The 27161-nt window shown below is 46.5% G+C and overlaps 2 protein-coding genes across 7 annotated transcripts in view; one reads left to right on the top strand and one right to left on the bottom strand.

Annotated features, from left to right (window-relative positions):
* The window catches only part of ANKRD27 (ankyrin repeat domain 27), a 43195-nt gene extending 25702 nt beyond the window's left edge, over nt 1–17493 (top strand). For 2 of the 4 annotated variants that reach the window (XM_059150947.1, XM_059150946.1), the window contains exons 18-28: nt 198–257; nt 357–476; nt 1479–1523; nt 4393–4515; nt 9976–10173; nt 12003–12122; nt 12443–12604; nt 13574–13685; nt 14838–14916; nt 15101–15173; nt 16159–17493. In XM_059150947.1, coding sequence (XP_059006930.1) covers nt 198–257; nt 357–476; nt 1479–1523; nt 4393–4515; nt 9976–10173; nt 12003–12122; nt 12443–12604; nt 13574–13685; nt 14838–14916; nt 15101–15173; nt 16159–16386 — 1320 coding nt within the window. In that variant the 3' untranslated portion in view covers nt 16387–17493. Of the gene's footprint in view, nt 1–197; nt 258–356; nt 477–1478; nt 1524–4392; nt 4516–9975; nt 10174–12002; nt 12123–12442; nt 12605–13573; nt 13686–14837; nt 14917–15100; nt 15174–15778; nt 15917–16158 lie in introns of those variants that run through there. The other 2 variants (XM_059150948.1, XM_059150949.1) reach the window with 2 other exon arrangements.
* PDCD5 (programmed cell death 5) lies at nt 15300–26653 on the bottom strand. Of its 3 annotated transcripts, none has more exons than XM_059150950.1 (6): nt 26474–26653; nt 25388–25425; nt 22242–22303; nt 21417–21508; nt 20433–20504; nt 15300–16790 (listed from the first exon to the last, which is right to left on the bottom strand). In XM_059150950.1, the coding sequence occupies exons 1-6, from the start codon at nt 26537–26539 to the stop codon at nt 16725–16727; spliced, it is 396 nt and encodes a 131-aa protein (XP_059006933.1). In that variant the 5' UTR covers nt 26540–26653; the 3' UTR covers nt 15300–16724. The 3 variants fall into 3 exon arrangements, with proteins under 3 accessions (XP_059006933.1, XP_059006934.1, XP_059006935.1); XM_059150951.1 differs by having other exon boundaries at nt 15300–16787; XM_059150952.1 differs by lacking the exon at nt 15300–16790 and adding an exon at nt 19947–20127 and having other exon boundaries at nt 26474–26651.
* Nucleotides 26654–27161: the final 508 nt, after the last annotated feature.

Here is a 27161-nt window from a genome sequence, read left to right as displayed (position 1 = left end):
TTGTGTGGTCGTGAGGTCTGCCTACTCTGTGTGGTCCTGTAGGAGCTCCTGCCCACTCGGGAGTTGGTTTCTCTGTCTTTCCAGGGGTGTGGTGGAGCTGCGTGATGTTCGGAGGAGATGGGCAGGCAGCTAGACGAACGGGTGACACTACTCTGGCAACCTTTCTCAGTATTTTTCATGTCCCCTTCTCCTCCTAGATTCTGTCAATAATGGAAGCCCATCATCTGCCCTTGGAAAGAAGGAGGAAGTCTTCAGAGGTGAGTGAACAGGGCTGGGCTTGGGCACCCCCCCGCAGACCACGGCCTGCTCTCTGGCCCTCACGAGGCCCTTCTCCTGTCGGGGCCCCGTGGCCGCAGGTCCCTGTGCAGCCCCCTCAGCACCCTGTGGACTCCATCAGCCAGGCCTCCTCCACCTCCAGCTTCTCCTCTGCGTTGGTGAGCTCCAGACAGGAGGAGTCCAAGAAGGACTACAGAGAGGTGAGGATCCCAGATGGGAGGGCGGATGCGAGGGCAGCCCTGTGTCGAGGCAACTGGTTAAAGAGCTACGTACGACGAGGGCTGCCCAGTGGGCCTCCGCTGCCATTGCTGGGCCAGCGTGTGGGGCACGGCCCGGAGGGGAGCCCAGTCAGGAGTTCTCACCCTGCTCCTTGCATGTGCGGCTCCTAAAGCAGCTCTTTGCTTTGGGGATAGTGTGTGCGTGTGTGAGACAGAGGGAGAAAGGGGTGTCTTCTAGAAGAAGTCTAAGGAAAGTCACCTGTGGGTATTCAGATCTATGATCATTTTACAAACTTAGTTCTCCACCCTTACGTCCCACTGAGTAAGCATCCCTGTCAGCCTGAGTGGTGGTCATCCTGACGTCTTGCCAACACGTTGTTGTATTCTGTGAAAAGCAGTTTATAGCCCTTTTTTTTTTCTTCTTCTCCATTTAACCTGTCTGTGAGCTCGTCCGGCATCAGCCCACAAAGCAGACCATCCTATGAACAGGCCACACTCCTCTGCCTGTTTCCCTTTGCACGGGGAGCCTCCCTGCCTCTGTGCAGGGTGTTCGTCCCCTGCCACCCCTGAGCTGTGACCTGCACTTGGAGGGCCCGAAGAGCTTAGCTTGATGCGATGGCACAGGAGACAAAGCCAGGAGATACATTCCAGGGTCTAAGAGAGCCCTGGCATGGTTCCTGGTGTGCTCTTAGCTGTCAGGTGATGAGTACACGTGACCCTGTAGGCTTGTGCTTCATTCACAGTGACCGGCGTCTTCCTTGGCCACGTCACCAGATCAGTCCCTGGGCGTCAGGGGGAGCTGGGTTCGGTATGCGCTGGCGCCCTGCTGGACAGCCCAGCCGGATAGTCTCAGGGATGTGCTTGCAAGATGCTGAATGAGGTGTTGAAACTCCACAGACCAAGAGACAAATGAGAGTTTCTGGGTTTTCTATAACTACTTTATTATTGAAATCATTTCCTAACATTCTTTTTCCTTTACTTAAGGTAGAAAAACTCTTAAGAGCGGTTGCTGACGGCGATCTAGAAATGGTGAGTCTTTAGCAGCATGTCTAAAAAAGCTTGCTGTTGTGAGAAGAGCTGAGCCTGTTTCTGGTCTCTGGTTCAGTCAGGAGCTACGTCCTGTTCCCTTTCACATGGCAAGGCTGCATTTAGTGACTATGGGGTCATGTAGGTGTTCGTGTTTCCCTGTCATGTAAGGAAGCAGGTGGTCATAAAGCCACACAGAAAGCCTTTCAGACGTCCAGGTTCCAGGAGGCTGCTGAGGTGTTGTCCAGCCCATCGTGTGTGGGAGCACAGAGTGTGGGCTCCAGTCCCGGTCCGCTAGCTGGGAGCAGGGTGCTCAGGCAGGGCGGGTAGAGAGGAGGGGTGGTGGGTGGAGTGGGTAGTGCCAGAGCCCAGAGGCCCTGCTGTGGCCCCTTGGAAGTGGTGGGACCTGGGCAGGAGGCTGAGGTCTGAGGCATGGGAGTCCAAGGTGTCCCAGGTGTCCTGGTAGGGTGTTCCGATGAGGTGGTGCTGGCTGTTGGCTTGGGGAGGAGAAGGCCTGGCTGGGGGAGGGTGGTGTCTGCCCCAGCCCTCCCTGCAGATGCCAGGGAACATCTGGTCATGTCATGGAGAGCAGAGGCAGCCTTCCTTAGATTCCATGGATGGTTTCCCTGGCTTGCCTTTGACTTCCCGAAAGAAGTGTTTTCCACTTTATTTTATTTAAAGATTTTATTTATTTACTTGAGAGAGAGAGAGTGAGAGAGAGCATGAACAAGGAGAAGGTCAGAGAGAGAAGCAGACTCCCCATGGAGCTGGGAGTCCGATGCGGGACTTGATCCCGGGACTCCAGGATCATGACCTGAGCCGAAGGCAGTCGTCCAACCAACTGAGCCACCCAGGCGTCCTGTGTTTTCCACTTTAAAAGGAGCAGTAACATAGGTTACTATGAGGAGCTCAGAATAAATCATCTAACGAGGGAGTTTGATGCTGCTGTGTGGTTCAGGAGGGCCTTTTGCAGATGATCCGGCATGAGGTGGAGCATTGAAGTTACTAGAGTCTGATTATGACCGCCTTGGGGATGTTCGGAATCTGATTGTAGTTTCCAGTGTATTCGCTTTTATCAGTGCACCAGACTGACACATGGTCCCTCTGGGGAATGGGACAAGGATGTCTATACTATATGTGTCTTCTCATGAGACCGGTCCCAGGAGAACTCAGCATTGTTTGGAGGAAGCAGAGTAGGACTTCCTCACGCCCCCTCGAGCCCTGGTGTGAACCAGTGGCGTAGTCTGTGTGGAGGAACGATTATGACTGTCCCTGGTCATGAATACCCACTCCTCCTCCTTCTGTGGGTGGGTCAAAGGAATTTGACCATTCGTGAAGGTGGCGAGCAGAGGCAGACCGCCTGGTGCCCAGGAGTCCCCACCCAAACTGATCTACCCCGTGACAGCCTCCAACCCCTGTCCGAGGCACCTGCCCCTGCTCCCCCCGTTCTTGTTCCCTCCCCTTGTCTGTCCCAGCTAGCCTGTTAGCTGAGGCTCCTGGGTCAAGGCCTTTGGGATTTCCATGCTCAGGGGTCAGGAGGTGGAAGGGATATGGAGGAGAGACTTTGGGCTTGAAGGTGGCCTTCTTGAACCCCTTGTCACTCCCCACAGGCACGTGCTGACTTCCGCAGTGCTCGGAACCAGGCCTAGAAATGTATTCATGTTGTTGCCAGTTTTCAAATTTAATATTCTAGAGACTAGTTTCTACTATAACATAAATTTGACCTTTTTCTGGTGGTCTTCAGTGCGTTCCTGTGTGGCTACTGCGGGGCTAGTGTGTGGAGGGGATGCTGGAGTGGCGTCAGGGAGCCCGAGTGTAGGTTCTGACCACTGCTTCCTAGTTGTGTGGCTTTGGATGAGATTCCCTCTCAGAGTGAGTTTTCTCCCAGGTTAGAAGGGACGAGTGGGGGGCACCGGGGTGGCTCAGTGGGTTAAGCCGCTGCCTTCGGCTCAGGTCATGATCTCAGGGTCCTGGGATCGAGTCCTGCATCGGACTCTGCCTACTTGTGATCTATCTCTGTAAAATAAATAAATAAAATCTTAAAAAAATAAAGAAGGGACGAGGGGTGTCTTTTTTTTTTTTTTTTTAAGATTTTATTTATTTGACAGACAGAGATCACAAGTAGGCAGAGAGGCAGGCAGAGAGAGGGAAGCAGGCTCCCTGCTGAGCAGAGAGCCTGATGTGGGGCTCAATCCCAGGACCCTGGGATCATGACCCAAGCCAAAGGCAGAGGCTTATCCCACTGAGCCACCCAGGCGACCTGGGACAAGTAGTTGTTGAAAGAGTACAATTAGATAATACAAGCCCTGGTGCTTGTGAAATGCTCCAGGACCGGGGAGTGAAAGCAGCACCACGCTGTCACGCTGTTCTCTTTTAAGATAAAGGAATCTCTGGGGTGCTTGGGTGGCACGGTCGGTTAAGCGTCTGACTCTTGATTTCTGCTCAGGTTGTGATCTCAGGGTCCTGGGATCGAGCCCCACGTTAGGCTCTGTTCAGCTCAGAGTCTTTCGGATTCTTTCTCCCTCTCCCTCTGTCCCTCCCATTTGTGCTCGCTTGCTCTCTAAAAGAAATAATTCTTAAAAAAAAAAAAAAAAAAAAAAAGATGAAGGAGTCTGTACCACTAACTGTAGAAATGGCAGCTAAAGTTCTCTGCATCACCAGTAAAAGGACTAAAATCACTGGTGGTTGAGGAAGTGTAAGCCCTGGTCTGGGAGCGGGTGTGTGTGTGTGTGTGTGTGTGTGTGTGTGTGCGTGCGCACGCGCATGTGTTGTGTGTGTAGGAGAGAGAGGGAGGGAGGGAGAGATACTGTAGCTAGTAAAGGAGCTAAGGATGAGTTTTAAGCTCCCGTTTCTCCTTCCTGCCCAACACCAGGTGCGCTACCTTCTGGAGTGGACCGAGGAGGACCTTGATGAGCTGGAAGGTGCCATCAGCGTAGACAGTATTGAATTTTGTCACCCCCTGTGCCAGTGCCCGAAATGTGCTCCAGCTCAAAAGGTTTGGCTGTGCTTCCATTGGTGTGGCTGGGGGTGGGGATGGGGAGGCAAATAATTCTTCCCTGAGGGAAGCTGTCTGCTTCCCAGCTAGCTGGTTACCGAGTGGCTGTTAGCTGGCATCCCCTGAGATGTGGTGAGGGAGGTTTAGTTGTTCAGCTCAGGGAGGAGGGAGGCTAACACGAGTGTGGATCTGGCTTGGGCGCCTTGCTTTCTGAATGGGCAGGTCAGGGAGCAGAGACATGCACACGTGCTCAGTGTTTCAGCTGCTCTGCGGGACCCTGAGTCACAAGGCAAGAGTCCATGGCTGAGGGTGTCTGTCCACATGGCTGCCAGTCCCCTGAGGAAGCTGCATTCGAGTTCCATTGACCACAGTCTTTGCTTAAGTTGGTCCCCCTTCTGCGGGAGGACCCTCCCTCCAAATATAGAGGATCCCCTGTGTCCTTTACCCAGTCTCCCCCAGTGGTAACAGCTTGCAAAGCCATAGGACTGTTTCTTATCCAGGATATTGACGCAGGAAACAGTTTACACATCTTATCCACAGTTATTTGATTTTACCTGTGCCCAGTATGCATGCATGTGGGTGCACGTGTGTTCACTTTTATCACGCACATAGCTTTGTGCATCAACCACTACACTGAAGGTACCAACACTCTCCCTCATCACGGGGAGAACTACTCACGTTGCCTTTTCCCACACCCATCTGCCCCCCTGCTGCCCCCTAAACCCTGAGTTAATTTTTGTACAAGGTGTGATATTGAGGTTGAGGTTCATTTTTTTGCCTATGGATATCCTCCTCTTTTCATCACTTGTTCAAAATACCATCCTTCCTCCGTTGACTTGCTGTCCCACTCTCGTTGATAATATACAGTGTGGGTCTCTCTGCAGGGTCTGTGTTCTCTTCCATGGTCTGTGCGTCTGTCCTTCCATCAGTTCCACACTGTCTTGATTACTGTAGCTAGAGGAAACTTTTGTATCAGGTAGAGTCATTCTTCATAACTTGCTCTTCTTTGCCAGGATCATTATAGCTACTCTAAGGCCTGTGGGTTTGTTTATGTCTATCAGAACTCTTACTAGGGTTTTGGTAGGACTTGCATTAAAAACTGTAGATTAGGGACGCCTATGTGGCTCAGTTAGTTAAGTGGCTGCTTTCGGCTCTGGTCATGATCCTGGGGTCCTGGGATTGAGTCCTACATCGGGCTCCTTGCTCAGCAGGGACCCTGCTTCTCTCTCTGCCTCTGCCTGCCACTCTGCCTACTTCTGCTCTGTCTCTGACAAAAAAATAAAGTCTTTTTTTTTTTTTTTTTAAAGATTTTATTCATTTATTTGACAGAGATCACAAGTAGGCATAGAGGCACAGAGGCAGGCAGAGAGAGAGAGGAGGAAGCAGGCTCCCTGCCAAGCAGAGAGCCCGATGCGGGACTCGATCCCAGGACCCTGAGATCATGACCTGAGCCGAAGGCAGCGGCTTAACCCACTGAGCCACCCAGGCGCCCCAAAAAAATAAAGTCTTAAGACAAAAAACAAAACCTTAAATAGATTAAGTTGGGGAGAAATGACATCTTTACTGTGCTGACTTCATGAACATGGTATATCTCCAAATATTCTGGCCACCTTTTATTTCTTCATCATTCTGTGATTTTTGGCATACAGATCCTGCCCATGTTCTCTTAAGTGTATACTTAAGTATTTCATTTTCTTTTGAGAAATCGTAGATGGTATTGTGTATAAAGCATGTGCTTTTGTGCTAGCTATTCAACTCAATATGTATGTCCCATACTGAGAAAATTAGACTCTATAAAACAAGATAGAGTAGGGTTGTCCTTTGTATTATAAGATAATCTGGACTTTTTAAAAAAGCTTCACCATGGGTCATTCTAACCCAATAATACTGAAATGAGTGAAACTTCCATTCACATGTAGCTTTTTAGCTCGCTCCAGGGTCATTTGTACATTAGGGATGTACAGCTTTTATTCTGTCCCAATGCTGCTGGATGGGGACAGCCCAAAGAATGATTTCCCCTGTGTAGACTGCTATAAAAAGCATAGAGATTAAAAAGGCAGATGATGTTTGGAAGAATACGATGTGCAGTGACTGTACTTGAGGCCCGGTCTTTGACTCTGTGGCCAGAGGCTGTTACTGTGTCTCCCTGTCACTGTTCTTCTTGCCTTTGTCCTAGACTCTGTTGTTCCCCACCTCATAGTTCATTAGTTGTAACAAGAAACTGGATTACACATTAAAATAAATGCTAGATTTATTGAATAATAAATCTTACATCCTTTGCTTTTTTTTTTTTTTTTAAAGATTTTATTTATTTATTTGAGAGAGACACAGCAAGAGAGGGAACACAAGCAGGAGGAGTGGGAAAGGGAGAAGCAGGCTTCTTGCCAAGCAGGGAGCCCGATGTGGGACTTGATCCCAGGATCCTGGGATCATAACCCAAGCTGAAGGCAGATGCTCTATGACTGAGCCACCCAGGTGCTCCCATTCTTTGCTTTTTTAAAACCTCTATATCTCATTTTGAAATTTTTCCAAAAGACACAAAAAGACATAAAAAAGACATTTCTGTGGAAATTGCTTCATGTCTATGACTTAGCTAACCACCCCCTGGCCCCACCCTCTTCTAGCCTACTGGTGTGTTTAGAGTATTTGCTTAAAAAAACCTTTATTGGGGACGCCTGGGTGGCTCAGTTGGTTAAGCAGCTGCATTCGGCTCAGGTCATGATTCCAGTATTCTGGGATCAAGTCCCATATCGGGCTCCTTGCTTGGTGGGGAGCCTGCTTCTCCCTCTGCCTCTCTCTGCCATTCCGCCTGCTTGTGCTCACTCTTTCTCTCTCTCACTCTCTCTCACAAATAAATAAATAAAATCTTTTAAAAAACCAACCAACAAACAAAAAACTTGATTGAAGTACAATTTACACCCGATAAAGTCCTGTGTACCATGTACAGTGCGTTGAGTTTGTGCAGACACGTAAAAGCATGAAGCCATGATCGCAGTCTAGATCCAGAACTCTCCATCACTCCTGAGGGTTTTCTTGGGCATTCCCCCTTCCTCCCCAGGTCTGCTGTCTGTCATCACAGACCCGTTGGCATTTTCTAGAATTTTACATGGGTGGAAACCAGACAGGACATGCTCTTTTCAGTCTGGCTTCCTTCTGTCAGCGGAATGTGTTGAGATCCACATGGGGTCAGTGGATTTCTTTCTTTTTATCGCTGGGTATTTTGTTGACTATACTATAATCTGTCAAATAACCTGTTGATGAGCATTTGAGTAGTTTCCTGTTTGGGGCTTTGTGAAGAAAGCTAGTGTAAACATTTGTGAGCAAGTCTGTGTAAAAATGTATGTTTCCTTGGATAAATACCTTGGGCTGTAATTGCTGGATTATGTAGTAAGTGCGTGTGTAACTTGATAAGAAACTGCCAGCTTTCCAGAGTGATTTTCCATCTTCCGTTCCTGCCACCAGTGTGTGAGAGTTCTAGCTGCCTCACATCCTTGTGACTGTTAAACTTTAGCCATTCCTGTAAGTGTGCAGTATTTCATTGCGTTTTTTTTCTCCCTACTTCTTCATCTGTTTGTTTTTAATTTTTTGAGGTTCAGTTTACATGCAGCAAAATTCACCCTTTTAACTCAGCATGCCGTTTTTCTGAGAGGGAACCTTTTTAATCATCAAAAAGTGAACTAGGGATGCCTGAGTGACTCAGTGGGTCGGGCCGCTGCCTTCGGCTCAGGTCATGATCCTGTGGTGCTGGGATCGAGCCCCGCATCGGACCCCCTGCTCAGGGGCGAGCCTGCTTCTCTCTCTGCCTCTGCCTACCACTCTGCCTGTTTGTGCACACTCTCGCTCTCTGACAAATAGATAAATATAATTTTTTTTTTTTTTTAAAGTGAACTAGGGCGCCTGGGTGGCTCAGTGGGTTAAGCCGCTGCCTTCGGCTCGGGTCATGATCTCAGGGTCCTGGGATCGAGTCCCGCATCGGGCTCTCTACTCAGCAGGGGGCCTGCTTCCCTTCCTTTCTCTCTGCCTGCCTCTCTGTCTACTGGTGATCTCTCTCTGTCAAATAAATAAATAAAATCTTTAAAAAAAAAAAAAGTGAACTAGATAACCAAAGTTTTCATCCTTGGGCAGTCACCTAGAAAGCTGATATAGCAATTTTATTATCAAATGTAGGATTCATTGTCATAATTCAGTGTTTGTTTTCAGTTGCATGGCGTATAAATGTTTTCTTTGTCCTTTTAATTCCTGATAGATTGTTCTCCTATTGGCCTGATGGGTTTCAAAACCACTGTGAACTGATACAGACCATCTCCATGATAGAAACATGTGTCTTTTGTTTTTCCAAATCTTGTGCCTATCTTTTTTTTTTTTTTTAAAGTTGGGTTGTCAGTGGAGTTGTAAGAATCTGCTGCTGTTTTTTTATTTTATTTTATTTTATTTATTTATTTGACAGAGAGAGATCACAAGTAGGCAGAGAGGCAGGCAGAGAGAGAGAGGAGGAAGCAGGCTCCCTGCTGAGCAGAGAGCCCGATGTGGGGCTCGATCCCAGGACCCTGGGATCATGACCTGAGCCGAAGGTAGAGGCTTTAACCCACTGAGCCACCCAGGTGCCCCTTTGCTGCTGTTTTTAAATTCTGGTTGGTACCCGTGCTTTGTTGGGTCCACGTAGTACAAACATTCTCTCCCACTCCATTACTCGCCTTTTCATTTTCTTGATCTTGTCTTTCAGAGAATAACCATTTAAAATTTGCTTTTGGTCTAGTTCATCAAATTGTTCCTTTATATATATATTTTTAAAATATTTTATTTATTTATTTGACAGAGATCACAAGTAGGTAGAGAGGCAGGCAGAGAGAGGGGGAAGCAGGCTCCCTGCTGAGCAGAGAGCCCGATGCAGGGCTCGATTGCAGGACCCTGGGATCATGACCTGAGCTGAAGGCAGAGGCTTTAATCCACTGAGCCACCCAGGCGCCCCTCCTTTATAGTTTTTGCTTTTTGTATCTTATTTAAGAAATCTTTGCTTATTGCAGTGTTGCTGGGATGTCTTGTGTACTCGCTTCAGGAAGTTTATAGTCTTAGCTCTTACGTTTAGATTTATGTTACATTTTCAGTTTTGTATGTGGTGAGCTAAGGATTGATGTGCAGTTTTTCCATGTGTGGATAGCCTGTTGTTGAGATGCCATTTGTGGAACAGACTTCCTGTTTCTGGTTGAATCACCCTGGCATAAAAAGGGTCTCATTTCGGGGGACCTGCTCTCTTGAATATGGAAATAATCCTTTGGTACGGTTTACCTTTCTAAAGTTGTAGGAATTCACCTGTGTGTAGCCTGATTCTGGATCCCGCTGTGATCCCAAATTGTGCACAGGGGCTCTTGGCAGGGTGGGTGGGCGCGGGTGGCTTCGATTCCTTCAGCCCAGTTTCTTAAATACTAATGACGTTTCTCTCTCTCCATCTGCATTTGCTAGAAGCTGGCAAAGATCCCTGCCAGTGGACTTGGTGTGAATGTGACCAACCAGGACGGCTCCTCCCCACTGCATGTTGCAGCTCTGCATGGGCGGGCGGAGCTCGTTCCCCTCCTGTTGAAACATGGTGCCAGTGTAGGGGCCAGAAATGCGAACCAAGCTGTCCCGCTCCACCTGGCCTGCCAGAAGGGCCACTTCCAGGTACAGAGTCTTTCTCCTGGGCAGAGGGCATGGGTGCTTGCTCTTGGTTAGAGCTGTCCGTGCTGGGAATGCTGCAGAGAGGCAAATTCAGGGGCAGGCCCAGAGCACAGACATATGTCCTTCCTCCCAGCCCCAAGATTCTGCACTGCCCAGGGCAGGACTGCTCAGCAAGAGAATGCAGAATTCTCGTGGTTCTGGGGGTGGGCCTTCCCCCTTCCCCTCCTGCTCCCTGCTCATCCACACCCCGCACTCCACTGCCAAGCACCTCTCAGTGGCACAGAGGCCCTATCCTGATTCGGACCCCAGGAGGAGTGGTCTTCGGTGCTTGGGTGTTGGTCATTGAGGGCTCTGCCAGCAGCTTGGCACCTTTCATCGCCACAGCTCTTGGTCTTTGTCAGACAGTTTAGGACTTTGTTATTTTTTTTAAGATTATATTTATTTATTTGAGAGAGAGAGAGAGAGAAAGCACAAGCAGGGGGAAGGGCAGAGGGAGAAGCAGACTCCTCACTGACCAAGAAGCCAACACGGGGCTCGATCCCAGGACCCTGGGATCATGACCTGACCTGAGCTGAAGGCAGATGCTTAGCTGACTGTGCAACCCAGGCATCCCAGTTTAGTACTTTGTAGTGAACGACCCTAAGGCGGAGGTACAGGAAAGTGTTGGGGTCTGTTATCAAAGGAACGAGACTGAGACAAAGTGAAAGTTATGCAAAGCCTTATTCTATGTCAAGCATTAGAAGTCAGACTGACTGACCAGGGCCGCCTCCAAACAGAGTGACCCCCTCCCGATCTCACAGGCTGGTTTTATAGGGCATAACCGCAGACCCAAGATATGTGGCTTCTATTGTTAAGGCGTTTACTCCCGGAATCGATGCCCAGAACCATACCAGGAACTACTGGGGCGTTTATTCCCAGAATGAAGTCCGTGGATGTAAACAACAGTATGGCTACTTAGGCAATATGGAGTTGCTCTGGCTAAGCAGGCCCTAATAGTTAAACGGGTTTTAACATTAAATTGGCCCTAACAAGAGAATTGTGAAATGATTGACTTTTTCAAAGTCCTATATTTCTTTCTGAAAATTACCTCTTTAAAACAATTTTTCCCTTATAGCTCTACTGTAAGCTTTTAAAGGCAGGAACCAGGGGTTCCTGGCTGGCTTAATTGGTAGAGTGTGTGACTCCTGATTTCAGGGTCATGAGCTCAAACTCCATGTGGGGTGTAGAGTTTACTTAAAAAAAAAAAAAAAATATATATATATATATATATATATATATATATATACATATAAATAAAAGACAGGAACCAAATCAGGTCTTCCATCTTTGTGACACCTAACATTGCACTTCAATTGCCAGTATCACAATCTACAGAACTGGAGTGATAATTCCAGTCCTACATAGGGCAGGTCTAAGAATGAAATGAAAAAAAAAAAAAAAAGTGCCTCCCACATTGCCTGGTGGAGGAGAACATCAGCAAATGTCTGTTGCACTCTGCTTCAGTTGATCGGCTTTCTCCTGAGAGTCAGACATGTGTCCAAAGAGCCTTCCAAATAAATTAGAGAAAAGTCAAAAGGATATCCTGTTAGAGGATTTTTTCCTCAGATTTAATTTTTTAAAAAAGGTTTTTATTTATTTATTTGAGAGAGCAACAGTGAGAGAGAGCATGAGAGGGGAGAAGCAGACTCCCCGTGGAGCCGGGAGCCCAATGGGGCCTCGATCCTGGGACTCTGGGATCATGACCCTAGTTGAAGGCAGTTGCTAAACCAACTGAGCCACCCAGGTGCCCCACAGATTTAATTAAGGCTGGAATTTTGTCTTCTCTGGGATAGGTGGTGAGGTATCTATTGGATTGTAATGCAAAACCCAATAAAAAGGATATAAGTGGAAACACACCCCTCATTTACGCTTGTTCCAATGGCCACCATGAAGTCGCGGCACTGCTGTTACAGGTAAGGGCCTCCCAGCCCTGGAGCTGCTGGTACTCGTCAGTCATGGGTGCTTCATTTCCTGGCATTCCCTTTTTTTTTTTTTAAAGAGAGAGAAAGAGAAGCAGCGCATGGGAGCTGGGGGTGGGGGGAGGGGCATAAGGAGAAATTGAGAATCTCAAGCAGACTCTATACCCAGCGCGGAGCCTGACATGGGGTTCGATCTCACGACCCTGAGACCATGACCTGAGCCGAAATCAAGGGTTGGTTGCTTAACCAACTGAGCCACCCAGGACCCCTCTGGCATTCCTTTTGATTGCACTGTGCACTGTTCCTCCTTCTAGCACGGGGCCTCCATTAACGTCTCTAACAATAAGGGTAACACAGCACTGCATGAGGCCGTGATAGAGAAGCACGTCTTCGTGGTGGAGCTGCTGCTGCTTCACGGGGCATCAGTACAGGTCTTGAACAAGAGGCAGTGCACCGCCATGGACTGTGCTGAGCAGGTGAGTGGGCGCGCCCGTGCGGCTCACTCGGGTTAAACCACATCTGAAACAGCTGGAGCCGACCTTTGAATTGGGATGCTGGGCTAAGTCCGTGTGCTGGGAGTGTGCGGTGGGTTGAATATCCAGTCCTTGGTCCCCGGGTCAGAGGTGGCCTGCTCAGGGAGCCAGGACTCGGGCTTTCAGGGCTCGCTTTCGAAGGGCTGAGTGGAGGTGCTCCCCTGGCCACTGCAGGTGTCAGCGCCCTGCTCCGGTCCCGGGGCCCCAGACGGCTGGTCCGGGGCTCCCGCTCCCTGGGCTGGGACTGCATCTGGGGTCTTAGCACAATACACAGTGTTCATTCGGTTGTGGTTCTAAGTCTCCTGGAGTTATTCTCTCTGTAAGGGGAATCGTGATGAGCAGGTCAGCCCTCCTTCCCGTGCTGTGGGTGTTTGCGCAGGGTACTGGTGAGGAGAAGGCCTCCTCTCCTGGGAGAAGCAAGCCCTCTATCGTCATCATTTTCACATAGAGTCTTTCTGTTTTTGACTCGGGGTAGACAGCTGGTAGGCTGTTAAAGGACATGGTGTCATGTAAAAGTCACCATAAACCCAGCATACTCATAGGCTTATCACGTTAATTTTCAGTGACATTTCCTAACAGAATCAAAGTATTTTAAACCTTCCTTGAGTACTTTTAAAAAAAAAAAAAGTGCTGGGCTGGTGAAAACCCTGGGATAACTCTGGAGTGAGAGATGCCGTTCTCAGCCCCATCGCACAGGGCAGCTAGGTACCCGGCCCGGGTTCCCTTGTAGAGGCAGAGCCAGGCTGCAAGGGCAGGGCTGCTCTCACCACGAGGCTCTCTGGCGTCAGCTTTGTGTATACCTGACTGCTTAGCTTCTCTGCCCAGCTGCACCAGTACTGACAGATTAAAAACAAACTGTAACCTGCTAAGAATTAAAGATCAACTGTTAACCTTTTCCCTTTCCAATTGTAGAATTCAAAAATAATGGAATTACTTCAGGTAGTACCGAACTGCATGGCCTCAGCAGATGATGTTGGCGAAGCAGACCACAAGGAGTACGTGACTGTTAAGATCAGGAAGAAATGTAAGAATTTACATTCTCTCTGTAATTTTCAACATGGGCATGTTTGGAAATTCATGAGTGCTTATTTAATTGTGAGTGTGGAATGTCATTATATTCACGATTGGGTGTGGGATAGGGCACCAAAGAAACATACGTTACAGCCTCACTCATCAGCTTGTTTTGCTACTGGTTTTCTGGTTGACTGGGATGATGCTTCCTAAGGGAATAGGGTGGCCACTCCAAGCCTCACCTTTGACGGCTCAGGCCTTCCCTGCCAGCTGGAGAGAAGCCGCTGCCTCTGGGAAATTCTTGTTTGCCACGTGGCCCAGACCCAGGTCTTTTTCTAGGCATTTCCTGGACATCTGGGGCTCAGCGTTTCCTGCTACCTTTCAAGGTTTATTTACTTACTTTAGTTGAGGCATACAGAGATTTTTGGTAATTAGAACAGTAGTTGCCAAACATGGATAGGGCTAAAATATTTTCTTTTCTTTTTTTTAAGTTGTTATAGTCTAGATAGGGCCCATGCTCTTTTTTTTTAAAGATTTTTTTTTAAATTAATTTATTTATTTTTAAAAGACTTTATTTATTTGACAGAGATCATAAGCAGGCAGAGAGAGAGGAGGAAGCAGGCTCCCCGCAGAGCAGAGCGCCCAATGCAGGGCTCGATCCTAGGACCCCAGGATCATGACCCTAGCTGAAGGCAGAGGCTTTAACCCACTGGAGCCACCCAGGCGCTCCAAAGATTTTATTTTTTTTTAAGGCAACCTCTAGGCCCAACATGGGTCTCAAACTCATAAAGCCAAGACCAGAGTTGTACCCTGTACCACCAACTGAGCCAGCCAGGCACTCCTCTATTTTTTTTTTTTTTTTTTTTTAGAATTAGTTTGTAGTGGAATAATGTGACTAAACCCACTTCCACTGAGGCTGCCTCACTGCTGTTGCCTGTAGCTGGAGAATATCTGTATATTAATAAGGATGTAGGTTTCCTTTGGGGGGGGGCATGTCACACAGTAATAAATAGCTACTGATACGTTTCTTTAAGCAAATAGCAGTGCTTAATTTTTCTAAATTTTGTTAAGCTAAGACAATTGAAAGGTTGCATCTGTGCTATATCTCTAATTCTTACCCTGCTTTGGAAGTTTTCAGATGTTTATCCTTTTTTTTAATCTACAGGGAACTCAAAAATGTACGATCTACCCGATGAGCCTTTTACAAGACAGTTTTACTTTGTCCGCTCGGGTGGTCAGTTTAAGTGAGTATAAACCTTGAGTTGATTTCTCTGCCTTTGACCCTACCTTTGCTTACAACTCAAGCTGGTCTGTGCCCCTTCAGTGGGTTAGAGAAAATCTGCACTCGCCAAATGCTGCCACCTCGTGGCCAACCAGAGCGTTTCACGCCACTTTCAGACACTGATTTCACTTTGTTTCGGGTTTCAGGGGAAGGACTTCAAGGGAAATTATGGCAAGAGATAGGAGTGTCCCTAGTTTTACTGAAGACTCTTTGCATGAGGTGAGTTATTCAATGCTGGCTTATCATCATATTTCTTAAAGCCTGGCTTTTCCAAAAGGAATCCACGGTGAACACATTTTTCATTTCATGATTCCCTTTGCAAGATTTTCTAACAATTAAGAGGAGTTTGTTAGTGGGATAGCCGAGTACAGACTTCGTTTATTTGAGAAAGGTGAGGGGAAAATGGGAAATGGGAAGTACGCGTGGAGAGAGGCTTGTGGTGCGTGTACTTGGTGAAATGGTCATCAGCTTCTGCGAGTGACATGGATGTCAGGAGGAAACCATGTTTACATATAGAAGGGTGACAGACTTCTCCAGATGTGGTCTAGAGCTGCTCATATGGACAACTCCGCATGTGGCCCTCTTCCTACGGCACCACTCACTCAGTTACAGAGATGCTTGCTTGACGTTCTGTTATAACATTAGGTGACTCTTCTCAGAAACGTGACTTTTCTCTTGTTTCTTGCAATCTATGACTTGATGAGAAGCAGACTTTACAGCAAAGATACAGAAGTTCTGAATCTTTGTTATAGAGAACGAAAGCGATGTTTGTTAACCTGACTCATTTCGATCTCTTCTGTAACCTTTCGTGACTTTGCTAACAGATGTGCTGCTGCATGGGAAACCCGCAAACTCTGAAATCTGCTTGGGTTCCGTCAAGCGCTTTTCCCTTGTGAGCTGTGGGACTTCATGCAGCTTGCTTCCATTTGCTGATCCTGCATCCTCAGCTGTAAATGGGGACAGCAATTAGTACACCCCTGTTAGTTATAGAGTCATTGTGCAAACAGGTAAAGCGCTGATGTTGTGTCTGACACACGGAGTACACACACGTCATCCTGTCCCCACGGGGATGTCAGAGCCGAAATGATGCCCAGAAAGTACTAAGCACGTTGGGTGACAAGCAGCACCCAAGAGCGCTGTTCTTGTGTGGTTCTTGTTTAAAGTACAGTGCAAATGAACTGCTTGAATTGTACCGTTTCTTCAGCCAGGGAGGCAAAGAGTCACAGGGAGACTGGACAACCTGCCAGACCACAGCAGATCTGAGAGTGCTGACAGAGGGCACGGCAATCAGCCTGAGGGGCCTGGACCGAGACAAAGTGTTCCTTCAAACAGGCGGATGCTGCGCAGACACACAGTCGAGGACGCAGTCGTACCCAAGAGCCCAGGGACTGCTGGCAACCCAGCCACTTCTAAGGTCACGTCCCAGTCTTAGCAGTGATAAGCGGTTACTATGTTGCTGCCAAGAGAGTCCTCGGCAAGGAGGCGCCAAGCAGGAACACAGCTGAGAACTGAAATGTACTTTCTGTTGGATTTGCAAGAAAAGCAGAAAGCTAGCTAGCTGTTCTGTGGCTGAGGGAAGGAATGCGACCGAGAAAACGATCCTCTTTCCTCCCCCAAGCTAGCGCGTATGCTGGAAAAGGAGCGCACACCGATTCCGACTGTGTCCAGATCCGTAAGAGCAGGCGCAGGTTTCTTCTGAAGCAGCGGGAGCTCCCTGACTACCATGCGAAGTTTCATGACCAGATCGTGACCTCCTCCTGACGAAAGGTGCTAACTTCTGTGATGTGGACAAATGAGCAAACCACAGGCTGAAAGAATTCCTTCACTTGGGATCTGCTGAAGAGAAGCAGTTAGGTTTCATGATACCGTGGAGGCAGGCAGAAGCGACGCATGGGAACGGGGAAAAGAGGACTGGGAAATGTTCCTTTGCAAAGCAGCACTTGAACCCAAAGATGCCTCCATGCTGTTGTGATGTTCACTTTCATGGAAAGGACATTTAGGATCTATTCTACACTATGTATGTGGGAAAAGTTGGGTATAGTTTTTCTTCCAACAAAGTACAGATATTTGATCACTGCACATATGCACCTGTATGTGTGTCTCGAGACACAGCCCCTTCCGTTAAAAACTTCCCTTTGTTGTCACACCTGATGGATGGATACTGAAGAGAGATTTGGCACATCTTTTCTTAGTCTTTTGATTCTGATTCAAAACTTACAGCACAAACCAGGTCAGAGTTACTTTCAGTTAGAATATTGCCATTTATTCCTTTTTATAAATTTCTATAGATTTTACTCTTATTTTTTTATGTTACTAATTGGTCTACAGCTGCAAACATGGGTTTGTCCTCTGAGTACATTTTCAAATAACTTTGTAATACGGAAATGGTTTTGTGCACGTTCTTGGAAATACTTGCGAATGTATAGAAGGGAGGGGCTGATTATTTTTCTACAAAGTAATTTATGATTTCTAATTTTCTAATGTGCCTTGGATATGTGCCAAATGAGGAGAAAGAAGCAGTAAACTTTATGATTCTTGAGTGTGTCATGGTATACTTTTTTAGTGAATGTCTTGCTCTGGAAAGAGGTATTTCTCAGCCTGTCTGCTATAAACATGGGCTCTTTGTATGGGAAGATCTTCTCCCATTGGATGGATTATACATTTTTCAGTTACTGAGGTCACTGAGATATGTACACTGGATCATTCTGAGCAGACCATGATCCATTCACCCACTTAGGCCTGAATTAATCTACTAGGTGCAGTAACTCAGGCCCATAAAAATGTCTTTTAAAAAAATCAGATAAAAAATGAATGTAATACAGCTTCTTAGCCCAAACAGAAAGTAAATAAGCACTGCTGCTTTGCAAATTTCTTTGTTCTGATTTAGTTTTCCTCCTTTCTCCTGGTTTTAAAACAAAACCACCTTACTGGCAAGTTGTTTTGGTTCACTGCCACCCTGATTAAGAAACTTATCAGCATAGTCGGGTTGCAAATATGCACATTGGTGTCACCTAATTTTTGGGGTGGTACAGTATAATTTTGAAAACTTTCTTGTGTATCCCCTATTTAATTCTAACAATTGCCCTGAATGGTAGAATTGTCAAATGAAGAAACAGGTTCAGAGAAAAAAGGGGGCTGATTTGCTTGCACCATCAGAGCTGCAGTCAAGGCCTGCTTGGTGGGGTCATGTGAATTGGCAGTTTCCAACATGGTGTGTCCTTCCTCTGGAGATATAAATACCTTGTATGAGACAGTTTTAGGGGAGAAGCTGCTTAAACTACTCTTGTTATCAGCAGGGTAAGCCACCTGAAGTGACCACTTCAATTATTTTTAAGAACACTTGCTTTTCTCTACTTGCTTTCCCACTTGAAACTAAACTTGATTTGATAACTCAGAAACTGGTAATGCCCAAATTTCTACTCTGTGTAGGAATGGTTTGAATTCAAAGTACTGTCGATTAAAGTAGAAAGAATAACCACTCTCCATTTCCTAAGCCAAAATGTACTCTACCCCCTTTCTGTCTTCCAGAACTTCTATCTGTGTGTAGAGAACCACTTTCCATTCTTGAGGGTCTCTGGAGGACAGGAAAAGGGTTTGACCATTTAAACACATTCACATAGGAATTTGCTGTTCAGACAGTGGTTATTCTGAAGGGGGAAGCATGTGACAAAAACTTGCTGAGAATCCTCTAGTCTCCCTCCAGTGTTTTTATGTAAAGGAGAACTAAAGCAAAGTTCACCTCTATAGCGATGTTCTTTAAAATCCCTGAAGGAAACTTGGGTTTCCCTAAATGTTTACTTATAAAGAAACTTTACTGTTCCCTTAAAAAAAAAAAAAATTGGATGGTAACAGTTCTACTCATTCATTCATTTGGGAATGCTAGATGCTCCAACACTTTTTTTCTGGGCCGCAGTTCCAAATATCAAGTCTCAAAAACAGTAACCTCTCAAATAAACAATTTAAACATAGATGAGCAGTATGCTAGCTAAAGCAGAGACTGGGATTGTAAACCACTTTTCCTGTTACTCTCCTGCTACTAATCCTATTCACCTCATAAAATGTTACGAAATTCCTCCTGGGGCTGGAACCTCTAAGCAGTTACACCAAACAGCCCACCTGACAGGTCAGTTTACACACAGAAGTTTCAAAACATAGTGGGAGGGAAGCACAATGTAAGAAATGCCATTTAAGTTACCTGCAACTTTATCAGTGAAGAACTCAGAATATTTCTACCAAAATGGTTTTTTAAAAAAAGATTATTTATTTATTTGACAGACAGAGATCCTAAGTAGGCAGAGAGGCAGGCAGAGAGAGGAGGAAGCAGGCTCCCCGCTGAGCAGAGAGCCTGATGCGGGACTCGATCCCAGGACTCTGGGATCATGACCTGAGCTGAAGGCAGAGGCTTTAACCCATTGAGCCACCCAGGTGCCCCTCTACCAAAATGTTTAACTGCTAACTATCTTTTAATTAGGAGGCACTTCTCTTACCAACATGCTTGTTACTGCTGAAGTACTACTACCAGTATCTCCCAGTTACTGTGGTAATTTTCTGCAATGCAAGTATCACTCTAGTTCAGACTGTCTTGGGTAGGGATGATATTTGTCAGATCACTTGATCTCAATGCCTTTAAAAAGATTATAAATGAAACCAAAGCTAGGCATTCTTACATTAAATGTGAGTACTACCTTCAGGAAGAATAGTTTACCTGGTTTCAGAACTTAGGTCTTGGAAATACTAGACGTTAAGTATTAAAGTTGATTCCTCTTAATCCGTGCATTTTAACTACCATGATATTACTGGATGCTATTTTCTTCTTACTGAAGAGTAAGCTGGCTTCTATTTGTGCAAAGGCCACTTTGCTACCTAACGCTAATGTCAGTTACAAAGGATATATTCATGCTGCTACACATTTCGAAACTTTAGGTAGGAAAGAAAATTCAAAATGCAGATTTGTTCATTCAGCTATGGTACAAAAATAACTGCCCAAATTGCTCTATTTTGCATAACAAGTTTATTTTTTTAAAAGGCATATAGACAATAAACAAAGTAAACAATCAGATCTTCACTTCTACCCAGTATTATCTGTCCTAGAACATTAAGTTCCAGTCTCTAAACATCTTAAATTTCAATAATCGTCCTCTTCATCAGAGTCCATGACTTTTCTTCTGTTGAACTGGGGGGGAGGGGGAAATTAAACGAGGGTCATAACATGTTTAATAAAGCATAACTCAGACTTTCTGAGAAGAACAAGGTCTACCTACTACAGCAAGACACTACATCTTTAAAACAGCTTAGTGTTTTAGGTCTTGGGGGGGAAGGGAACACCAGACACCTCAGCACGTGCAACCTTAACCCCAAACTTTCACCTCTTACAAAATGGAAGTGTTTATGGGTTCAGACACAACAAATGTATATTTAACACTTATCACTTAAAATAGCAATCTTTTTCTTTTGCCATGAGCATGTGGGGACACTTACTTTAACTGTGGTTTTCTTTTCTGTTTGTTGGCTTACTTTTTCAAGGATTTCTATTAAACCTTGTTCTGATACCTAGGATAACCAGAAAGAAAAACAGTACTTTTTTAAACAGTGTTTACATTAGTACACTGAATGGTTTTAATTTTCCTGGGATGTGGGGGCAGAGGTCAAAAGGGAAGGGAAGGCAAAGATGAGAGGTTCTAACTATTGGTTTAAGTTCCAAACGAATTTTGCTCTGCTAGCTTCATTTGGGGGGGGGGGTAGCCATCAGAATTAGCTTTCACAGAAAAATCCGAAGTTAACATTGTTGAAGAACACCTTTATCACCACTAGCTGACAATGACAACCACTTATGCCAATGTGTTAAGGGTCAGGGACAGAGACACACTGCCTCTGCGGTTGAGAAGTTTAAATGCAGGAGGGAAGTCACTCAGAAAAGATGAACCAGTCGCTGTCTCTTCCACGCATGCTCTTAGAGTAAAGGGTTCAGGGCAGGACTGATTCCCGCAGGCTGTGGTGGCAACAGGTGGTTTCAGGTGTAGGTGGGGCTCATCTGGATCTTGAAGGATATACTCACAATGACATTACAGCAGCACACTTAAGAACCAAAAATTTCAGCACCTCCTCATTTGCAAAAGCAAGCTTAACTTCTACCTACATTGGTAGTATTTAATGGACATTACTGACAAACCTGTTTCCAGTGTAGAAGCAATTAGATGCTGACCCCAAGAGTCACTGGGTCACAAACACACCAAGGTTCCAAAGCATTGTCGGTAAAGGAAAGCAGCAGAGGATTTTAGGAAAGGCAGTTAGTTATTTAGGATTTATGGCAGATGCTACAATTCTCTCCTCTATAAACTGCCTCACTGAAACAGTTAACAGGAATTTCTTTAACCTTTCTGAAAACTGACCTTTTGAAGGTATTTTTTTGATAAAAGTTAGGTAAAGAATAGGTAAAATTGCCTCAAGGCAGTCCAAGCTTACCTTCCCACTTAGTTGTCCGTATCTTGCCATCTGTATGAGGTAATTCTCTACTGCTTTAGTTTTTTCGGGCTTTACAAGTGCTAAGTTACTTACTAAAAAGAAAAAGGAGGAGTCAAAACTAAATGCACTTATAGAACTTAAAATTATGCACTGACATTTACAAAGTACTTCACAGACATGTTTTGAGACTAGTAAGGTAGGTGAGACAGATGGTATACTACCCCGCTTAAAAAGGGGAAACAAGTTCAGCCATGCCAACCTCAGTCAAAGCCACACAGAGGTAGTGGGAGAGCCAAGATTAAACTTGGGCCCTAGGATTCAAAGCCTGATGCCTACACATACATAATTGTGATGCTCCATCTAAGGCTGCTTCTAAGCTGGGCTTCGAGTTACAATACGAAAGATACTAGTTCATTCCGATTGGCTTATTTTATTTTTCTACACTGTTTTGATATTATGAAGAATTATGAATATACACTGAAACAGAGACAATAAGACAATAACCCCCGGCCCAAATCCCCATCACCCACATCAACTACCAGCCACATTTTGCAATTGACTCGATTTTCAAGTTATTTCCTGTAAATCTTACCTAATGTGCACTTGGAGATATCTCCTTCGTAAGAGAGAACTGAGCTGGTATTTTTAATAATAAATGCATTTCCTTAGGTTTATAAATTTCACATTTCTTAACAATATTACCTGTATTGTATTTTAGGTTAAATACTTAATCCAGAATTAGCAATGATTTCATGTATCTTTCCCTGCTCAACTAACTCAAGTAAGGGTTATGGAAGGAACTTAAAGGAAACTGAAGATGCTTACAACGGGCCCGGGCTGACTGATCCAGGACTTGGGCTAAGATACTGTTTCTCATTTCTGCTTCCCTACAACAAAAACAGGTCAGCAAAATTAGAACTATGCTGTCAGCATTCCTACTGAACATACAAAAATGGAACTCACTCAATAGGTTTCCCAAGATGGAGGCCTGGGACGGTGGCAGCACCCACAGTCAGGTAGAAGAGGCCGCCTCTGCCCTCAGAAGCTGGCTGTATTTTATGTGAGTGCAAACCTACCAGATTGAAAGGTACCACCATTACCAACATTTATTAAGTACACAGCATGTGAGAGATTCTAGGAATTTGTAGTGAGAATCCAAGGACCAAAAGATTAATCTGTGTGGTATGTATGTATGCATGCAAGTATGTATGTACGTATTCAAGATTTTGTGTATTTGACAGAAATCACAAGTAGGCAGAGAGGGAGGCAGAAGGGGCGTTGGGGTGGGAATCAGGCTCCCTGGTAAGCAGAAAGCCCAATGTAGGACTCGATCCCAGGACCCTGGGATCATGACCTGAGCCGAAGGCAGAGGCTTAACCCACTGAGCCACCAAGGTCCCCCTCTGTCTGGTACTTTTAGAGATGAAGCTGAGACCTAGGGAGGTCATCTTATGGGAGACACAGGTAATCATGGCCAAGATAAAATAAGGCCCCATGTTTCTTTCTTTCTTTTTTTTTTTTTTAAAGATTCGAGAGAAAGAGAATGTGCACACATGAGCTTATGCGCCCAACTGGGAGCAGGGGCAGAAGAAGAGGGAGGAAATCTTCAGACTCCCGCTGAGTGCGGAGCCCGATGTGGGACCTGATCTCACAATCTATGAGATCATGACCTGAGCCAAAACCAAGAGCTGGACACTTAACCAACAGAGCCACGCAGGCTCCCCTGAGCCCCATGTTTCAAGACTCTCAGGTCCACTTTTTGAGTCGGTAGAGGGAGTGAAGTTATAACACTACAACTATCCTTATAGCTAGTTCAGGGTCATAGGACAGTAGTTTCAAACTTAAGTAGCAAAAAGTTTTCCCCCAAATGAAGTCCTTTAAGGAACTTAATATACAACACAGACAAAAGCAGACCCTTTGGCTGAATTAGAAGGGGAGCTGGGGCTGGCTGGACCTACTAACTACCCCACCTGAGGAGCTTATCGCCCACTTCCATAGGCCATTTCCTTGTTGCTCCTGAGTACTTCAACCCTGCTGTGAACTACTGCTACTATATTTCACTGAATCTGAGATGCCATCAATTCTAAGATGGACCACAGTTTTATATGCTTTTAAGAATAACAGCAAAGAACACCCTACAGGAGTCTAACAGGAGACCCTTACTCAAAGCTGGGGCATCAAAGAGTAACATCCAGGGACGCCTGGGTGGCTCAGGTGGTTAAGCATCTGCCTTCGGCTCGGGTCATGATCCCGGCGCCCTGGGATCGAGTCCCATATCGGGCTCCTTGCTCAGCGGGGAGCCTGCTTCTCCCTCTGCCTCTGCCTGCCTCTCTGTCTGCCTGTGCTCACTCGCTCTCTCCCCCTCTACCTCTGACAAATAAATAAATAAAATATTAAAAAAAAAAAAAAAAAAAAAAAAAAAAAGAGTAACATCCACAGTACAAGGTAAACAAAAAATAAACCGGCAACACAGAAAGGGACAGCAAGGAAGGATGCATGAATCAGCCTTGGCCCTGAGTGGAATTAGAAAAAAGCTCCTCTGAGAGTTTGAACTTCAAGCTTTAGTCTTGCAATCCGAATTTACACTGCCTGGGGTGTGGTGGGGGTGGAATCTCAGGCACAGAATTTAATTTTAAAACATTTCAGGTTTGAAATGTACCCAAGTGACGGCAGAAGCAAAAATAAATCTTTGCAGGAATCCAGGATGGGAGTGATCATTTATGAGACCCATCCTAATCTATGTTAATATGGGAAAAAATGTACCTCTTAGCATCAGTGAAATTCATGTAGTTTTTTTTTTTTTTAAAGATTTTATTTTTATTTATTTGACAGGGAGAGACACAGCAAGAGAGGGAACACAGCAGAGGGAGTGGGAGAGGGAGAAGCAGGCTTCCTGCTGAGCAAGGAGCCCGATGTGGGGCTCGATCCCAGGACGCTGGGACCATGACCTGAGCTGAAGGCAGAGGCTTTAACCCACTGAGCCACCCAGGCGCCCCTCATGTAGTTTTATTTTCTTCTTAGCACCATCTATCTTCTACCACTAACAAGTCATATAAGGACAGAACCTTCTCTGCTTTGCCTATTTCTGTAGATCCTGCACAGTGCCTGACACAGACCTGGTGCTCAATTAATATTTGCTGAATGGTGGCGCCTTGGTGACTCAGTTGGCTGAGCATCCGACTCTCGATTTTGGCTCAGGTCATAATCTCAGGGTCATGGTATCTGGAGCCCAAATGGGGCTCCAAGTTCTCCTCAGAGTCTACCTGAGATTTTCTCCCTCTGCCCCTCTCTTCACTCACATGTGCACTCTCTCTCTCAAATACTTCTTAAAAATTACATATATATATATATTTGTTGAATGAATGAATAAAATGGCAGCATGATGTGGAGAGGGGGAAATGTATTGTTCAGTAAGTACAGAGTTTCAGTTTTGCAAGAGGGAGGAGTTCCAAAGACTGGTTACATAACGATGAGAATATAGTTAACAAATGAACCTCACACTTAAATTATGTAAGTTTTATATGTTATTTTAAAAAATCACAATTAGAAGAAAAGGTAGCATGATGAGATAAGTAAGGTCTTCATTCAATAAACCCCGGTGTATGAGGTGCCCTACCATGTCCTGGGAGTAAAATATCAGTATGAACTGCGTAACAAGTTGATGCGTACAGAGCATTTACTAAATGTGAGGCACTGTCCCCGTGTAATACGCACATCCCTATGAGGTGGTCCTATTATGAGGCTCCTTTTAAGGTTACCATAGTTTAGCAGAAAAGCAAACAAGGTATGTATGTGGAGTTCCACGCGTTTCTTTAATTAACAAATTAATAGTAAAACTACCCTGATTACTTACAGAAAAATCTCTATGCCAGAAAAAACTTTAAATTCACACGCCTATTAAAATAACTTAAAAACAAAACAAAACAGTTTGGTGACACCACCCTTCAAAAAGTTCAGAGCCCCAGTACATACCTGTGCTTTGCTTCCTGTTGTGCTGCATCGCCAGGATCCTGGGAGGAAAAAAAAAAAAACCCGTTATCTCTTAGTCGAGTAATTTCACTTAAGAAAAAAGTAGGGGCACCTGCATGGCTCAGTGTGTTAAGCCTCTGCCTTCTCCTCAGGTCATGATCTCAGGGTCCTGGGATCGAGTCCCCTATGGGGCTCTCTGCCCGGCTGAGAGGCTGCTTCCTTCTCTCTCTCCACTTACCTCTCTGCCTACTTGTGATCTCTCTCTCTCTCTGTGTCAAATAAATAAATAAATTCTTAAAAAAAAAAAAAAAAAGTAGGCACCACTCTGATACTTAAGGCTCCTGCCGTGGTGGAGATCAAATTATTACCAAATCATTAAAAGCCGTGCCTCACAGAAATCAATGGGATAGTTTTAACTTACTACAAGGTTTTGATAAGCTTCTAAAATCACAATCTAGTAGACCGTTTACATGAGGGAGGCGAGTCCCTATACTACGAAACCGTAGCGCTAAGAAGAATTAATTTCTGGATAGTAAAATTATTTCGGTACTTGGAGACGCTGATTCACTTGGCGCTTCCCGGGAGACGGTCCCTCCCCCTCCCCGCACTGTCAAGTCATCAACTTCAGCACTTCATCTACGGGATTCGGGTTTAGTGTGTGGCTCCTCCCCCGGGGACCCTCAGCTCCGTCAGAGAGGATGTTCCCCGCCGTACCCGCAGCACTTGGCACACGGCAGACCCTCGAACGACAGCGACTACTTGGGCCAGAACACCCGAAAGCAGTCGGAGCCGGCTAGACCCGAAGCTAAGGGGACCGCGAGAGCAGAGGGGCTCACTCCGTTCCGGAGCGACGCCGGTCCGCGGAGGCCCAGCGCCCGACCGCCCGGGGCCGCATGCGGTCGGCCTCGCCGTCCAGCGCCTCAGGCGCCCTGAGGGACCGAAGCCCCCCTCGGGGAGAGCGGTAGCGTCCTGGGCCCGCAGAGCGAGCTCCAGCCGCGGCGTCCCGAGCCTCCGCCTGGGGCCGCGCCCTCCACCCGGGCGAGGGCGGCGCCCGGTGGGGACTCGCCCGGCGGGGGCAGGCGTACTCACCCCATGCTTCGCCTGCAATTCGGCCAACCTCTGCTTCCTCAGCGCCTCCAGTTCCTCCTCCGCCATGGTGCGGCAGTCCGGGGTCGAGCAGCCGCGACCACGCTCTGAGGGCTATCCCGCAGCGCCCCAGCACGCGCGCACGACCCTCCCCACTGCGCAGGCGCGCGCAGCGCTCAGGCATCACCAATCCAGCCCGGAGCCGCGCGTCCCGCCGCAGGCAGGGCGCCGGGAGAGGCCCGATTGCACGATCGCAGGCGGTAGGGAACCACGGGGCCTCCGGGCACAACTCGGCCGCGCCTTCGCGACTCGAGTCCCACCTCCTCGCCCCAGCTGGCGCGGCGGGCTAGGGCCGCACTGCGAGAGGGAAAGGATAACTGTAAAATCAGGCCGTCATCAACAAGTATAGTAATAGGTAAAATCTGACGGTGGCCGACCCGTGCTAGCCTCGTGTTATGTCCACTTACAGATGAGGACGCAGGGACTCAGCCAGAGAGAAATGTCCCAAACTGCGGTGACAGATGCACAACTCTTGCATTTGCTAAAAAGACACTACATTGTACACTTAAAATGGGATGGGGGGGGGATCCGGAAGAAGACAGTCGCTGTCACCCGGCCATTATGAGCCAAATTAAAGCCGACTGGGATGCCGAGACTGGGGCCAGATGGGCCTTTCCTCAGGGGTTGGAGC

This window comes from Mustela lutreola, chromosome 16 (assembly GCF_030435805.1).
Source record: "Mustela lutreola isolate mMusLut2 chromosome 16, mMusLut2.pri, whole genome shotgun sequence".
In the NCBI taxonomy this organism is placed as follows: Eukaryota; Metazoa; Chordata; class Mammalia; order Carnivora; family Mustelidae; genus Mustela; species Mustela lutreola.
This window is presented reverse-complemented; position numbering and strand designations above follow the sequence as displayed.

What these genes read in the sequence shown, in the direction of transcription:
- PDCD5 (XM_059150950.1), bottom strand. Translation starts at nt 26,539, where the DNA reads ATGGCGGAGGAGGAACTGGAGGCGCTGAGGAAGCAGAGGTTGGCCGAA. An exon ending in CAACAGGAAGCAAAGCACAG is followed by an intron (nt 22,304 to 25,387) that starts GTATGTACTGGG and finishes TTTTTGTTGTAG; the next exon opens with GGAAGCAGAAATGAGAAACA. An exon ending in TCAGTCAGCCCGGGCCCGTT is followed by an intron (nt 21,509 to 22,241) that starts GTAAGCATCTTC and finishes TTTTCTTTTTAG; the next exon opens with TAAGTAACTTAGCACTTGTA.